The 14,987-nt window shown below is 39.7% G+C and overlaps 1 protein-coding gene across 1 annotated transcript in view; it reads right to left on the bottom strand.

Annotated features, from left to right (window-relative positions):
• The window catches only part of LOC145391345 (uncharacterized), a 107,492-nt gene that overhangs the window by 9,030 nt on the left and 83,475 nt on the right, over positions 1–14,987 (bottom strand). Inside the window, exons 36-43 of the mRNA XM_080265944.1 lie at positions 13,384–13,526; positions 12,981–13,175; positions 10,888–11,020; positions 9,688–9,850; positions 8,096–8,198; positions 5,247–5,421; positions 3,599–3,752; positions 138–279 (exon numbers count right to left, since the gene is read on the bottom strand). Of these exons, the coding sequence (XP_080122070.1) occupies positions 138–279; positions 3,599–3,752; positions 5,247–5,421; positions 8,096–8,198; positions 9,688–9,850; positions 10,888–11,020; positions 12,981–13,175; positions 13,384–13,526 (1,208 nt within the window). The remainder of the gene's footprint in view (positions 1–137; positions 280–3,598; positions 3,753–5,246; positions 5,422–8,095; positions 8,199–9,687; positions 9,851–10,887; positions 11,021–12,980; positions 13,176–13,383; positions 13,527–14,987) is intronic.

Consider the following 14,987-nt stretch of genomic DNA (forward strand, 5'->3'; position numbering starts at 1 on the left):
CAAAAGAAGAGTGGGGGGGGGCAGTGAGTCAGGACCTTAAAATCCCCTCTGGATCCACCACCGTCAGGTATAAAATCACTCATATTTCCTCACATACAGTAATCATCACACTCAGTACAATCATGTAAGGATCTCACCTGTGGGTTGTACACAGCAAATTCAATAAAGAGTGCTTGTGTGTGTTCATCCACCCATTTTTCCTCCTCGAGGGACCTTAGGGTATGCACTACCTTTGGTTGTGTCCCTCTTAGTTCTACTACATACCCACCACCGCCATATCTGAGAAGGAAAAATATTAACAAGTTGTCTTTTATAAAAATGCACATTTTCCTCTACATTTGATCATTTTCTGAATTATCTGGCACTACATTTAAGAACATGTGAAATAATCTTGTCAAGAGACAACAAATCATCACAGGTTGTTACTGCTTACAGCATTTACAGTGCAGGTATACCCCGGTTTAATGATGCAATTGGTTAGGTAAAAACCCATTGTTAGGAGGGGTATTGTAGACTGGGGTAGATTTAACATGTAAAATACTGTAATGGGATGTGTTTTTCAGCCTTGGGTTTCCCCACCAACCAAATCCAAAACCCAACCAAATGAGCCCCAAAGCAAGTTTAAAGCCAATTGAAATGGCCTAACAGCTGTAAAAGAAGCTAACCTAAACCTAACACCTGTAAATAACTCACCAAAACCAATAAAGAAAATCTGAAAATTGTCATAGATAAGTCTGGATATAGGGGTGAGGTTAGTCACTGACTTGATAAATATGATTATTTGTGAGTGTGTTGCCCCAGATGATTGGCTGAAGAGTGTAATTGCAAATGTGTAAAACGGGAAGGGTGATGCCCTGGAAAGAGGATATTATGGAGGTATAAAGCTTTTAGATCAGATAATGAAGGTAATGGAGAGAGTTTTAGAAGGCATGATTAGAGAAAGTGTGAATATTGATGAGATGCAGTTTGGGTTTATGCCAGGTAGGGGGATCACTGATGCCATATTCATTGTTCGACAGCTTCAGGAAAAATATATTGGTAAAAAAAGGGATCTGTATTTTGTTTTTGTTGATCTAGATAAGGCCTTTGACAGAGTCCCTAGAGAGGTGGTGAAGTGGGCAATGAGAGAGCTTGGCTTGGAGGAGTGGTTATGGCTACGTATGTGGGTGCTCGCACCAAGATAAGAGTGAAAGGAGATTTGAATGATGAGTTTTCCGTGAAAGTTGGTGTGCAACAGGGGTCAGTTTTGAGTCCCATGTTATCATGGTACTTGAAGCCCTCTCACGTGACTTCAGAAACAGACTCCCGTGGGAGATGCTGTATGCTGATGATTTGGTGTTGATTGCAGAGAACGAAAGGGAGACAGAGGAAAGGTTCAGGAAGTCGAGAGATGGTATGGGGCACAAGGGCTTAAGGGTAAAAACATCTTGAATCCAACAACTTAATTAGTGATAGAAAATATGGTTTTTGCCACGAGAGATCCACTATTGACATGCTCAATCTCATAACTCATATCATCCATCAGTCAACTGATCTACATGGAGAAACTCATGCAGTAGCCCTTGATATTTCTAAAGCTTTCATTTGAGTATGGCATCATTCCCTGTTGTCCAAACTCCCTTGCTATGGACTAACGTCTTTTGTTCCTTTGATCACATATCTCAGTGACAGGAAAATAAGAGTAAATGTAAATGATGTATATTTCAATTTCCACTCAGTTAACACCGGCGTGCCGCAGGGATCAATTCTGGCCCCAACCCTGTTCCTGGTTCATATTAATGATCTCTTATATCACCCACAATCCCATTCACTCATATGTAGATGACTCAACACTACATAGTTCATTCACACTCAGATACCCATTTACAAAGTCTAATATCTCTACCTCTCAATTCAGTACAGCCATCTCCATAAATCAAGACCTATCTATGATCAGTGAATGGGGACAAAACAACCTTGTCTCATTTAATGCTAGTAAAACTAAATATATACAATTTACTAATTGACAGATATTGCCAGATTCGTATATTACCTTCAGTACTACTAATACTGTATACATATCCAGGGATACCTGATAAAGCTATTATCCCAGATAACAATGCATATATTCAAGGGTATCTGTGTAAAAACAATGGCTTATCTGTAGTTAATAATTAAAAAACCCAATCATGGCAATTTAAAAGCAGCTTGACTGATAAAACAAGAAGTGTATGGGTGTCAGAGACAGATTCCTGTGTAGCATCTGTCTGTCTTCTTGATCATCAAGATAATTTTACTGTTCACCAGGCCCCCCATCTACCTCAGATCATGCTCCTATAAACTGTATGCTGAACCTTATATTCCCCCTGATGTAAACCTGCTTGTCTCGAGGGCCATGATGCTGGAAGAATGTTTTGATTGTATTTGTACCAGGAAGTGTTTTAGCATTGTATTTGTACCAAGAAGTGTTTTAGCATTGTATTTGTACCAGGCAGTGTTTTTTGCAAGTCCCCAGCAATGACAGAGTTAGGTGTCTGTGTTACGAGGAGGAACTGATGGTTGTATTACACTGGCAAAGTGTGGAAATTGTCAGATGGAATACAAAAGTAAAAAACGTTGATTTCTCGTCTGTAACCAATTTTGACACTCACTGACATTATTTCTAGTGTCATGTTATTCTGGAAAAGTGACTATATTGTTTGTGTTGTGTCTCCGTAGAGGAATGATGGGTGAATGTATGTAATGAGGCATCTCCATTGCCCTCGGTTCATCTGAGTGAATGTGTGAGTAGTGTCTGAATTTTGGTATCTGTTGCGTGTGGGTGTCAATTTTGTTTCTTGTTGGAGTTCTATTGTATGTTGTGATCAGAAAGGAATTGTTCTATTGCTGATGTTTTTTTATGAAGGCCATCAATATTTAGCAGTCGTATGTTTATGTGTGTGTGTGTGTGTGTATTTACCTATTTGTAGTATACAGGAATTGAGCAATGTTCGTATTGTCCTGTCTCCATATCCACATTTATCAAGTCTACCTTTACACACATGAATGTTTTTCTCATGCACCACCTCTTTGTCTAAGTCGTTCCAAATATTTAAGAATATACCTAATTGTGATATACACGGAATGTACTATGCTCGTGGGTTTCCGTCGCTGTTTCTCAATAAGTCGAATTTAACTTTAAACTCGTTTAAGTTTTTAGACTGGACGATCTCTTTGTCCAGGCTATTCCATAAGTCTATACATACTTCTGTAAGGAAAGCTATATTTCTTGATATCCTTCAAGCAGCTTGACTTTTTCAATTTCATTCCATGTCCTCTTGTTGCTCTCTTATCCCATACAAACAGATCTTCTTTGTCAATTTTATCTACTTCCACCATGGTCCTGAACACCGCAATCATGTCTCCCCTCTTTCTCCTTTCCTCTAACGAAGGCAAATCCAGTTTTTCCAGCCTCTCTCTGTATGACAGATCTGTCAGACTGGGGACCATCTTGGTTGCTGTTCTTTGTATTCTCTCAATCTTGTTTATATCTTTCTTTTTGTTTTTGTGTGTGTGTGTGTGTGACATGGTTTGCCTTCAGGGAAGCCATTGAGGTCAAGAATATACAAACTACACTCACGTATCAATGGTGCCTTCATGAGGGAAGCCATGAAGGTCTAGGGCTGAGGAGTAACTGTAGTAAGGATGAACTGGCAGGGAAATGTTCCAAGACAGACCAAAGTCACGGTCATCTTCTGTGTTCCCTTGAGTGGCTGGATGATTATTAGGGGCACCTGAGATAGGAAGTTAGAGAAAGAAAAAAGAAAGTTACTAATACTGCTGCTGAGTGAGAAGGAATGTTGATCATAGTTATATCTACCAGAAATTGAACTAGGAATCTTTTGGTGTCCAACTAAGGTTTATCCAACTTTACCAACTTGGCTTAAAGTTCCAGGACTTTTGCAACTAACTTACACAAGGGTTATCCAAAGTCCCACTGCTGACTTCAGAAGAATAGTGCTAATTTTTATTTAAAATAGTTGAGTACACCGCTTCCCGTCCGATCAGCTAAGTTAAGCAATGTTGGGTCTGGTTAGTACTTGGATGGGTGACCGCCTGGGAACACCAGATGCTGTTGGCATAACGTTCTCCCTACGTGTCAAGTGGGGTTGGTGGAGGATTAGTGCCCCTCCCTGTAAAACAATTAACTCTAAGCCCTTGGCCACCCCGTTTGGGATACATGGCGTCTGGCAATGAATGAATGATGAATGAATCTATATACCAAAAGTCAGCATCCAAGCAACCCTACTGCAACTGAAGTTGCAGATTCTTGGATCTATTATACCCTTCAGTCAACTGATATGTTTGTAACGGATTTCTGCTAATACTAGATGTATTTTTTTTAGCTTAATGACAGACTCATTTTTGTAAAAAGTTTGCAAACTATCTCAAATAGCAGCCTTAGTATGATGATGTCTTCTATACACAGTATTTTCTTTTTGCTGTCTCCTGACAGTTTTACTGACCTTAGGAAAGACCCCTCAAAGTGAAGGTGTTGACAATGTCAGGTTTGTCACAGCATAGCTAAATCAGCTTGCTCAGGTTTTGCAACCACTGGTTTCTCAGCCAAACACTCCCAAAATATTTATGTAGCACACTACTTTCAGCTACTGAACCCACAGTAACTGTGAAACAGTATCACGATACTTCTTCCTTTTCATGATCAGGAATGGAATCTTCCTAATATAAAGGATGTCCATATGAAACCTTTTTCTTTTCTTTTTTTTTAAACCGGTTCCTGGGTTAATGCCACACGTATTTCTTTTCACTCAGTTAACAGGAGCACCACAGTAGGCTCCAATACACCTCATGATCTGGTTATATGGATACCAACCCATGATGTAACTGGTTTCCTGGACTATAGGAGACAATTTGACTTGTCACTCAATCATGAGCTGCAATAAAGGACATAATTATGATTTACAAGTGAAAAAGTGGATGCTTCTATCTTGTTCCCTGGCCTGTCACATAAGAGTTTCCTAGAATCTTGGACACAATGTGGGTTACAATAAAACTTAACTTTAAATTAGCTGTTACAAGCACATTTTTTCTGCACTGACAAGAGCGGTTTTGTATATTTAAAAAAAAAATCAAGCTGCTTAAATTTTTTGAAAGAATGAGATTGCAGTTCAGTATTTTTATACAGGGTACAGTATTTTGTAAGGACGTGGGGATAAAGAGCTCAGTCCTGGACAGACAACTGTTATGCAGTAGCCTACAGCTCCCACCTGTTTTGAGTCTGATCTGCCGAAGGACTGAGTGGCCCAGAAGGAAACTGACACGGTCTACGGTAGTGCCACACATGTTGTGAGGCCGAGGGTCACCATTGTAAAGGGTGGTATCCAACAGGTTGCCTGCCAGCGTCTCACGCATCCAACACCACATCTCACTGGTATCCTTCACCTGTTGTTTAAGGCCCATATTGCTGTAATCTTAGGAAGCATTCTAGAACACTTTCTTTAGCAATATACTGTATGTTGCAGATTATGCCCTAGTATTCTCTTTCTTGGTACTGTATTGAAATTTCTCTAATACTCTCTCAATGAATTTAATATCTTCACTGACCACCACAACCTTTCCTTCATCATTCTTCACACACTTTTCACTTATTCTCTCCCTGTTTTTCCTCTTCATCTGATTTACCAACTTAAATACCAAATTCTTCCTTTCAGTGATATTTAATTTATTCCATAAAAGACTCTGAGACTCAAACTTTGCCCTGTATATCACCTTTCCAGCCCTATATTTGGCAGTTAAGTATTCCTTTTTGTTATCACCCCTGTTCCATTCCCAGAGAAGACTTTTTTTCTCCTTAATTGCAGTTCCATACTCTCAACCCACTACCATGTTACCTGATGTCTTGGTGGGCCCCTTGTCCATCCACACACTGAATCAGTAACTCTCAAGAGATTGTTCTTGAGAGCCCTGTACTGTTTGTTAACATTTCTGTCAACAGTTTCATGCTGAGTCATGCCTCTACTCACCTTGTAACAGAAGGCATCCCTTGGTGCTTGGTTTTCAACTTCCTTCTACGTGCAAAGGACCTCTTCTTCACCACCTGCTCCATAAGCACCATGTTACATATCAGTAATTGTGTTGGTGTACACACTCTTTGCTCCCTATATCTTTAACATCCCTCAACAACCTCGTATCAGCCCTGCTGACCAGGAAAAAGTCGATGTAACTACTACCCCCCCCCCACTCATATGTGATCAGCTTACTCTCTCTTTTCCTAAAATATATGTTGCACACAATCATGTTCACAGCCTCCCCAAATTCAAGTATCCTTTAACCTTCCACATTCCCCATACTCTATGTGCATCCCCCATGTACCCCTTCATATCCTTGTGCTGCTTCATCCACATAACCATTCAAGTCCTCTCCCAAAACTACAATCTCACCATCCCCAGTACCATTTACCACATGTATCAAGCCATCCAAGATCTAGCTTTCTGAATATCACCTAAGCCAGTCTGGAGCATATGCCAGCATAAATGAAACCATGAAGTTTACCAAACATTTTCACAGCTATAATCCTGTCATTCACTCTCATTACATTCATGATGCATTCCATCCATTTTCCTTCAACCAGCACACCCACACCATCATATCCACCTACATTTCCTTGTCAAAATAGCTTTTACCTACAGTCCCTGCTGGCAATCATGCTGGCTGATCCTCTTCTGTATGTATGCAACCAACATTCACCTGCCTCCAACTCAGTGTCTCTGCCACTTCCCCCATTCTACCCTTCAAACTACCCACATTCCATGATGCCAGTCTGAACCCCTTGGGTGATTTAACTTTCTCAGGCTTGTTTGTATTGTTTTTTCTTCCTTTTTTCATAAATTGGTAAAATAAAACAAGAGACAGACCACTGTCCCCATCCGCCTGCACAGTTTCAAGTCCAGGGATGGGACCTGAGACCCATAGCCTACCAGCCATGGCCAGTGGCTGTTCATATCTCTGACTGGAGTAAAAATAATCTTGTTGTTTTTAATGAATCTAAGACTCAGTTCTTACACCTATGAACCCATCAAAATCTTCCACAGGTATACCCACTAATGTTTAATAATATTCAGCTTAATCCTGCATCATCCTTGAACATGCTTGGGGTTTCATTTACTTGGGACTTATCTTGGAAAGATCATATTACATCTCTTGTAAAATCTGCTTCCAAGAGATTGGGGGTGCTAAGCCGACTCCGTTCTTTCTTTACCCCTGCACAATTGTTGACTCTATACAGGGGTTTTATCTGCCCCTGACTGGAGTACAACTCTCATCTATGGGGAGGCTCCCCACATACAGCTCTTCTCAATAGGGTGGAGTCAAAGGCTTTTCGTCTCATTAACTCTCCTCCTCTTACTGGCTCCCTTTAACCTCTGTCTCTTCGCCGCACTGTTGCATCTTTATCTCTTTTCTATCGCTAATTCAGTGGCCACTGCTCCTCTGAACTGTCTGCTTGCATCCCTCCACCTCTACGATGGGTGCATGGCATCCGTCTAGCAACGAACTCTCATCCCTTTTCTATCCAACTCTATAATGCAAGAGATAAATGTTACTCCCAGTCCTTCATTTATGCAACAGGTCAACTCTGGAACTGTCTCCCTCTGTCTGTATTTTCTACTTCCTATGATCCAGTCTTTCAACCGCAGTGTGTCCAGGCATCTTGAAATGAACGGATCTTGAGTTTGGGTCTCTTTCATATTGTTTTTGTTTTTTCTTGGAAGGAACGGTTTGCAGGCTCCTGGCCTTTGGTTCCTTCTTCCTTGCCTTAAAAAAAAAAAAAAAAGCTCAGGCACATTGAGTATCTTTCATTCTTGCTCACGTCATATGATTTTATTCAGCTCAGCAAAATGTCTCTGGACTTTAAGGGTTAAAGTGGCCAGAAATTTTTTCTACAGTTACGTCATACCAAGTGTTTTGAGGTGGGGGGAAAGTATCAGTAATGATAAGGTGCAAAACTTAAGACAGATCATGCAAACAAAAACTCTTCAGCAGTATTTAGCAATACAGGTACATTACAAAGTACAATATTATAAATCTTCTATAATGTCTCATAATAAAACAGTCATACCTTAGCAAATGATTGACAGCTTGACTTTGAATGTGCATTTAGCACAAAAGTATTCTTCATGTTCTCTCTCATGAGGAAGACATTTGGGTCCCTGGTCCCATGGCTGACAAAGAAAATGAGAAGTAAACAAATTAAAATTACTTAACAAAAAGCAGCAGCCACAGAGTGCAACATCTGTGCCCACCAACTAGTCTGAGGGCCAAATATTTGACTTTATCCTGTGACCTTGACTTTCATCAGATTATTGGTACTCAAAAATAAACTTATTTCATTCCTGCCTAACCCTTAACCTTTCCACTGACTTTGTTTCAAACAAGATAAAAACTATATGAGCTAACTTAGCCCTTTGACCTTGCCTTTGAACCTTCCCTGTGACCTTGACCTTTGACTGTCCTCAAAATCAAATCTCTCTATACTTGTATTAACCTGAACCTTTCCACAAAGTTTAGTATACAATGAATAAAAACTGTGTATGCTGAACTTGGTATATGTGATCTAGAGCTTTGACCTATTGTTCTAAAAAAAAAACAGATCAACCTCTTGGATGATCTTCAACTCATTCATCAAGTTTGATTCATATCAGATAAAAACTGTTTGTTATTTTGTTAACACAGACACATGGGTCAAACTCTGACGTTGCTCTGTGACCCTGACTGATTGTTATGAAAATTAAATCCCTTTGTTCTTGCCTGATCCTTAATACCTTCTCCATGTTTGGTTCAAATTATATCAAAACTGTTTGACGTGAATTTTCCCTTTGACTTCAACCTTTGACTGCGTGTTCTCAAAATCATGTCCTTTAATTCCTGAATTATACTTAACCCTTCCACAAAGCTTAGTCTAAATTGGAAAAACTTATTTAAGCTGACCTTGTTCTATGACTGTGACCTTTAACTTAATGCTCTAAAAAACAGTACTAGTATGTTTACTCCCTGCCTGACCAGAAACACCTCCACCAATATGAGAAAAACAAGTCAAGGCCTCAAGAAGTAACTTTCCAAAGTGTGAACACTATTGAAAAGATATTAAAAAATGCTAACAAACTTAAGGAATCAGAAAAATACAAAGAAGTATGGATAAAAAGGTGCCTAACTCAAAGAGGAATGAAGATTTCTAAAGGAAAAGAGGGAAGATGCAAAAAAGATAAAATGATGCAAGGTCAGATGAAGAGAGAATTTTTTTTTTTTTAATAAAGTAGTAGGATTGCAAATAAGAAAATGGCACATAAACAGCAGGTCTACTGACATACGGAACTGCCTATCAGACAAGACTGTGTGCTGAAAATATTCATAAGTTCAATGAAATATGTAATAACATAAGGAAAGAAGGTAGGACATTACAAACTTGACTCAATCTGTTGAAACACAAATAGGCAAGAAGAGTACAAACAGGTGCAAATAGATGAGTACATTCCCCTCAAAACATAACCCACTCTTGCTCTGCAAGCACAGGTGCAATTATTTATTCCATGGCTGTCAAAGAGAATGACAAATAAGCAAAGTAAAACTAGTTCCAGTAGAACACCTGTAATCACGCAAAAATGTTAAATGTACTATAATATAATATTTTAATGTCATGATGAGATAACAAACCTGACTGACAGTATTATTGTGAGGAAGATGAAGTACACCAGAATTTCCACCAGAAGATCCTGCATAGCTATCTCATTTAGCCGTTTGTCTTTGGCCACAGCAATCTCTTCCTCTGAAAGAGTTGTGCCTATCTGCAAGGTGCTCCGTCGGCTAATTCCACTGCCTGTTCAAAAAATATATGTATATATATATATGACCTCGTCCCATGTCTTTCTTGGTCTACCCCTCATAACCCCACCCCTAATATTAACACTTCTCAGCATCACAGGAAATGAGAAAATAGACGTAAATGAGTATTTAACTTATTGGGAAGCAACATTAAGAGGACATGGCAGAAAATTGTACAAAAAGAGAGGTGATAAAGATGTAAGGAAATTCAGTTTTCCAAACAGAGCAGGTGAAATGCACTACCAAATGAAATAATGTTGCCAAAACAATTCATAAATATACGGTACAGCACGAGCTTGACTCATTCCTGTGAAGATACAATTAGTTACTAACAATTAGGTAAAAACACACACACACACACACACTCACACACACACACACACACACACACACACACACACACACAGAAATGTTACAAGGATGATTTAGGGGATGAAGGAATAGAACAAAGGGATAATAGGTGAGGACTGGAGAGAGGAGAAAGAGGTTCTTGAAGGAGGGAAAAGAAAAATGACTGTGAAAACATACAATGAGGAAAGGAAGAAACTGAAGTGATAACTGGAAAAGGGAAGGAAAATAGAGGACTATGAGGAAGAGCAGGAGAAATCAAGATGAAGGCAAGAGAGACAAAAGGTGTGTTGGGAGGGAAGTTGTTTATCAGATCAATAATGCTCAGACTTGGAACCCCGACACAACTCTTGTAACTAATAGCAATGACCTTTTCAAAATGATGACATTATTTGTTGTGTTTTTGCCACTACCTGACATCTGTATTCAGATTTGAAGACTTTTTGAATTGAAGGAGTTATACTGTATATGGTCTTCATTAACTCTCTTAACAACTAAAGGTCTGACCTATGTTGAATAAAAAAATATTTGGTGGTATCAGGAATAATATTTCAAAATATGTACAGTACTAGTGAAGGGGACATGACTCCCAAAGCTGCTCCATCACCAATGTGTAACCTTTTGATATACCACTGAGAATAGAGACTGTACTGTAAATATTTTAAGAGAACAAAAGGCCTGTACCTGGAGCTGGTGGGCCATAAACAGGTTCCTCATCAATGGCTGGGTAAAACTGTTCTTCATCATCATCATAATCCTCAAATTCATCCAGCGGTCGCTTCAGCACCCATGCCAGAAGAAGTGACATAAGGTAGATCTGGTGAAAATCCTAAAGTATAAGTACTCCATGTCCTCAACCAGTCTCATGATCATGCAGGTCAAGTTTAAGATGCTCTAAGCATCATTATATACAATTCCTCTCCAAAAGGCACAGGTCCTGTCTCTCTCCGCACTATACTCAGACAGGTTTTCATAACTGACAGAGAGTACTCTTTTTAACTCTGCATAAAACACTGTGATTACATTAGAATACATCAATATTCCATTAAAATAATAACAATACAAAAATAATTGACACTATATTATGGGAGTCCTGCTACATTTTTATACTGGCAGCTGGCAAGGATGAGTACCTAAAAGATTTAGGTGTTCTGTTGTGCAATAAAGGTTCAATATACCCTAGGGGCATCAAAGGCCCATGTCACCAATCCATGAGGGTTACCATGTCAAAGATCCTTGTCATCAATCTACAAGGGTTACCATGTCAAAGGCCTTTGTCAACCATCCATGAGAGTTACCATGTCAAAGGCCCTTGTCAATGATCCACAAGGGTTTTATGGTTATGAAAGCAAATGGAAGGAGGAAATAGCATGAATAAGGAATGTAACCTTACCTATAAAGAAGTACAAGCACTGTCTGGCTTAGCCCCCCGGCTTGCATGCACACCACTTAACACCTTCACCCGCAGCAACACACATCATGTTTAGCCTTACACTTGCACCACAAGCTGTGTGTCTTTTCTTGCACAAGACTCTTTGATGGTGCAATATGGGCTGCATTCTGGTTCTATAGCCACATCACTAGCAACTGCTCCATTTTCTCCATCACATCATCACAGGAGTAAGTTTCCTGCACCCATGCAGTGCCTACTGCCATGTCCCACACTTTTGCTTGCAATTTAAGTATGGCACAAATGGTGGAGAATGAGAAGTTAAAGGCATGGCACAGGCTGGACATGTGCCTATCATACTCATGACAGTTCACAATTTCCAGTTTCAAGGTTAAAGTAATAGGCACACGAACACACTTGGCAGGCACTACAATTGCAGAGGTAAGAATTTGCTTGGGAGGCATTATGTAAATTTTCTGAGCTCATAGCACAACACCATGGAACAATAAAAACTCTCAGTAACAGGCACATGCGTCGTACTTCTGGCGTTTGTCGTGGCTGCTGTTGTAAGAGGGAGGGAGGGAGGGAGGGAGGGAGGGAGAGAGAGAGAGACAGAGAGAGTGCAAGGTAGACAATGGAAGGAGAGGGTGGGAGCTGGGGGGGGGGGGTGCACAGGGATTGTACAGTAAGCTCGTCCCACACACCTCTACATCATAGCCCTGCTGAGTCTCTTGTGGGAAACATTAAGCTTCTCAGTTTTTTCACTTGTGCTGAATCACCTCAAAACATCGAATTTTCATGCTCGCATCACCAAATTTGGGTCTAAATTGCCCATTCTTGTAATATCGGTTTCCTGTGTAGCAGATGTTCATATAACAGGACTCAACCGAAGATGGAGCAGGCGTAGGTGCTGATACTAACTCAGTAGGCAGTTTCTTGATTTACTGAGCTGAATTATACAAGTGTGTGTGTCTTATATGGTCTTGTCTGCTACTGTCCATGAGAGTGGGAGCAGCTCAGAATAGCTCAGTGCTGGTCTGATTTTGCTGTGTTTGCAAATATTCTGATACAGCCACAACACAATTCCTAACACCTACATTGTGCATTTCTACAACTACATCATACAGCTAAATATACACTAAGGCATATACAGTACATTACAGTTGGCCCCCATTTGTGAAGGCCTGACTATGCAACTGCCTACAGCTAGGTTCAGGGTAGATGACTCACTGGTGTTTTAACACCAGTGGGTTGTCTACCCTGAATTGATAATACGGTTTTACCTGGTCAATTCATTTGATTATGCTTATTTCCTGTGCTGTACAGTGTGCATAAAAACAAGAAACCAAACATAATAGCAACACAATAGGAATTTGGAGGTACTCACCTTGACAGGCTGAGTGAAAAGCACTGAGGAAAATATAGATGAAAGTAAAGCAGTCAGCCACTTGGTAGTTTTCTCATTACCAAACTGAATGCCATATGCCCACAGAAAGAAGACAGCCACAATGATGCTCAGGGCACAGAAACCCCAGGCCACATACACACACCACCATGGCAGTGAAAATTTCTTGCGCCGGCCCTGGTCACAGCAAATAAATTGTAATGATTACTGTAAGTATGCACTAGATGACAATCATGATAACAGTAAGTTTAATGTAATAGTAAAAATATAATACAACCATTAAGTGCACCTATCCACCTCCTTCTCTTCCATCTAAGGTTGAGTGAGAGAAAGAGAGAGAGAGAGAGAGAGAGAGAGAGAGAGAGAGAGAGAGAGAGAGACTTACAACTTCTATTTTCTCCTTGTTTTCTTGGTCTTTCTCCATGGTGTTGCTAGGCATCTTTGGATGAGGGGTAGTCTGTGATGGAGGGAAGAATCCACAGGGGAGCCAGGATGAAGTAGGTTTAGCTGCCTCTGAATCTACATCATCTGGAAATATGACAAGTTTCTTAATGTCTGGCAAATTAACATAGTGTTTATGTAAGAAACTTATCCATTTACTGTATCTGTTTTGCAAACATGTTGATCTTCCTTGGGAACTGCAACATACTGGTCATAAAAAGAGGATTTTCAAGATGAACCATCAATTAATATTTTAAGAATGTTATTCTGTGCAGTCTGAAAAATAACCCTTCATTACATCTCTTTCTTAAGAAGCCCTTTAAGAAGCCCTTCTTAAAACTGAAAATGTCAAATCATCTACGCTGTATTCTTTACTTCTTATTAAAGATATTAAGGCCAGTTATGTCATAAGAGGAATGGCTGGGGTGGCATTGGTCACCCCTGAAATATACTTAGTCACCCCAGTGGCCACCCCATATTTCAGGCAATACCCCTGGATTCCCCTGAAGAATTTCCTTGGGCCATCCCATAAACAGGCTTACCATCCTGTATCTAAAATCCTAGCTATGCTCCTGCATAAAGCATGCTTTGGTAGATCAGATACCACCACTGTTGGAGAAATGAGGATATCTTTCTTGTCCAATCTCCTTATAGGAAGCACCACTTAACTACATCAGCTATGTGAATGATTAATAATGATTTGGTATTGAACACTTGCAAAGTTAAGTCCTCTCTCCTACTCTTGTTAGATTTTCCTGCAGTCAAGTTACTTGACAATTTTTGGTCTTCTGGTGATGGTGATGATGCACCTCCACTTTTGGCATCCCATTTGTTGAACTGTTCTCAGTGTGCAGTGGTTGACTTCAGACCCAGTCCCTCTGCAGTTTGCAGTACCTCAGTGTTCAGCTTTGGGTCTACAGTACCTCTTTTCACAATCTACACCAGCAGGTTTGCATCTCTAAAGGCTGATAGTGTAATCTGCCATTTCTATGCTCACGATACACAGCTTTATGTGAAAAATAACAAATGTTATGATGCAGATTACAGTAGCTTTGATATTTAATAGTTAGAATTGGATGGTTAGGAAAAAAATTATGTTGACTGATGGTAAAACTGAAATTACCATTATCCAGTGAAGGAGTGATTGCAAAGATGATACCAAGTCTCAGAAATTGGAGAGATACAGTTCTGTCCTACCATTTCTGTTCAAAGTTTTTCAGTTAATTTTATCTCAAATCTGCATTTCAAAAAGGATAAAGATTCAGTAGTTTACAGTTATACCTTTCACATCTGCAATGTATATGCTTTAAATTAGTACCTTAAATAGTCAGTGTCTTTTGACACTGATGTTGACTATTGTAGCTCTTTGTGATTCTGACAGGCCAAGTATTTGCTGCAGAAAATTCAGAGCTGCTAGGTCTGTTATTTTTATTATTATTTTTTTTATGAACTCTTACACCTCCATTCCTAACTGAATAACACTGGTTTTCAATAAGGCTGGGACCAAGTTCAAAACTCTGTTGCTGGACCCTGAAAGCTCTTACACTG

Source organism: Coenobita brevimanus, chromosome 18 (genome assembly GCF_032717465.1).
Source record: "Coenobita brevimanus isolate Jiangsu-jjx chromosome 18, ASM3271746v2, whole genome shotgun sequence".
NCBI classification, from domain to species: Eukaryota; Metazoa; Arthropoda; class Malacostraca; order Decapoda; family Coenobitidae; genus Coenobita; species Coenobita brevimanus.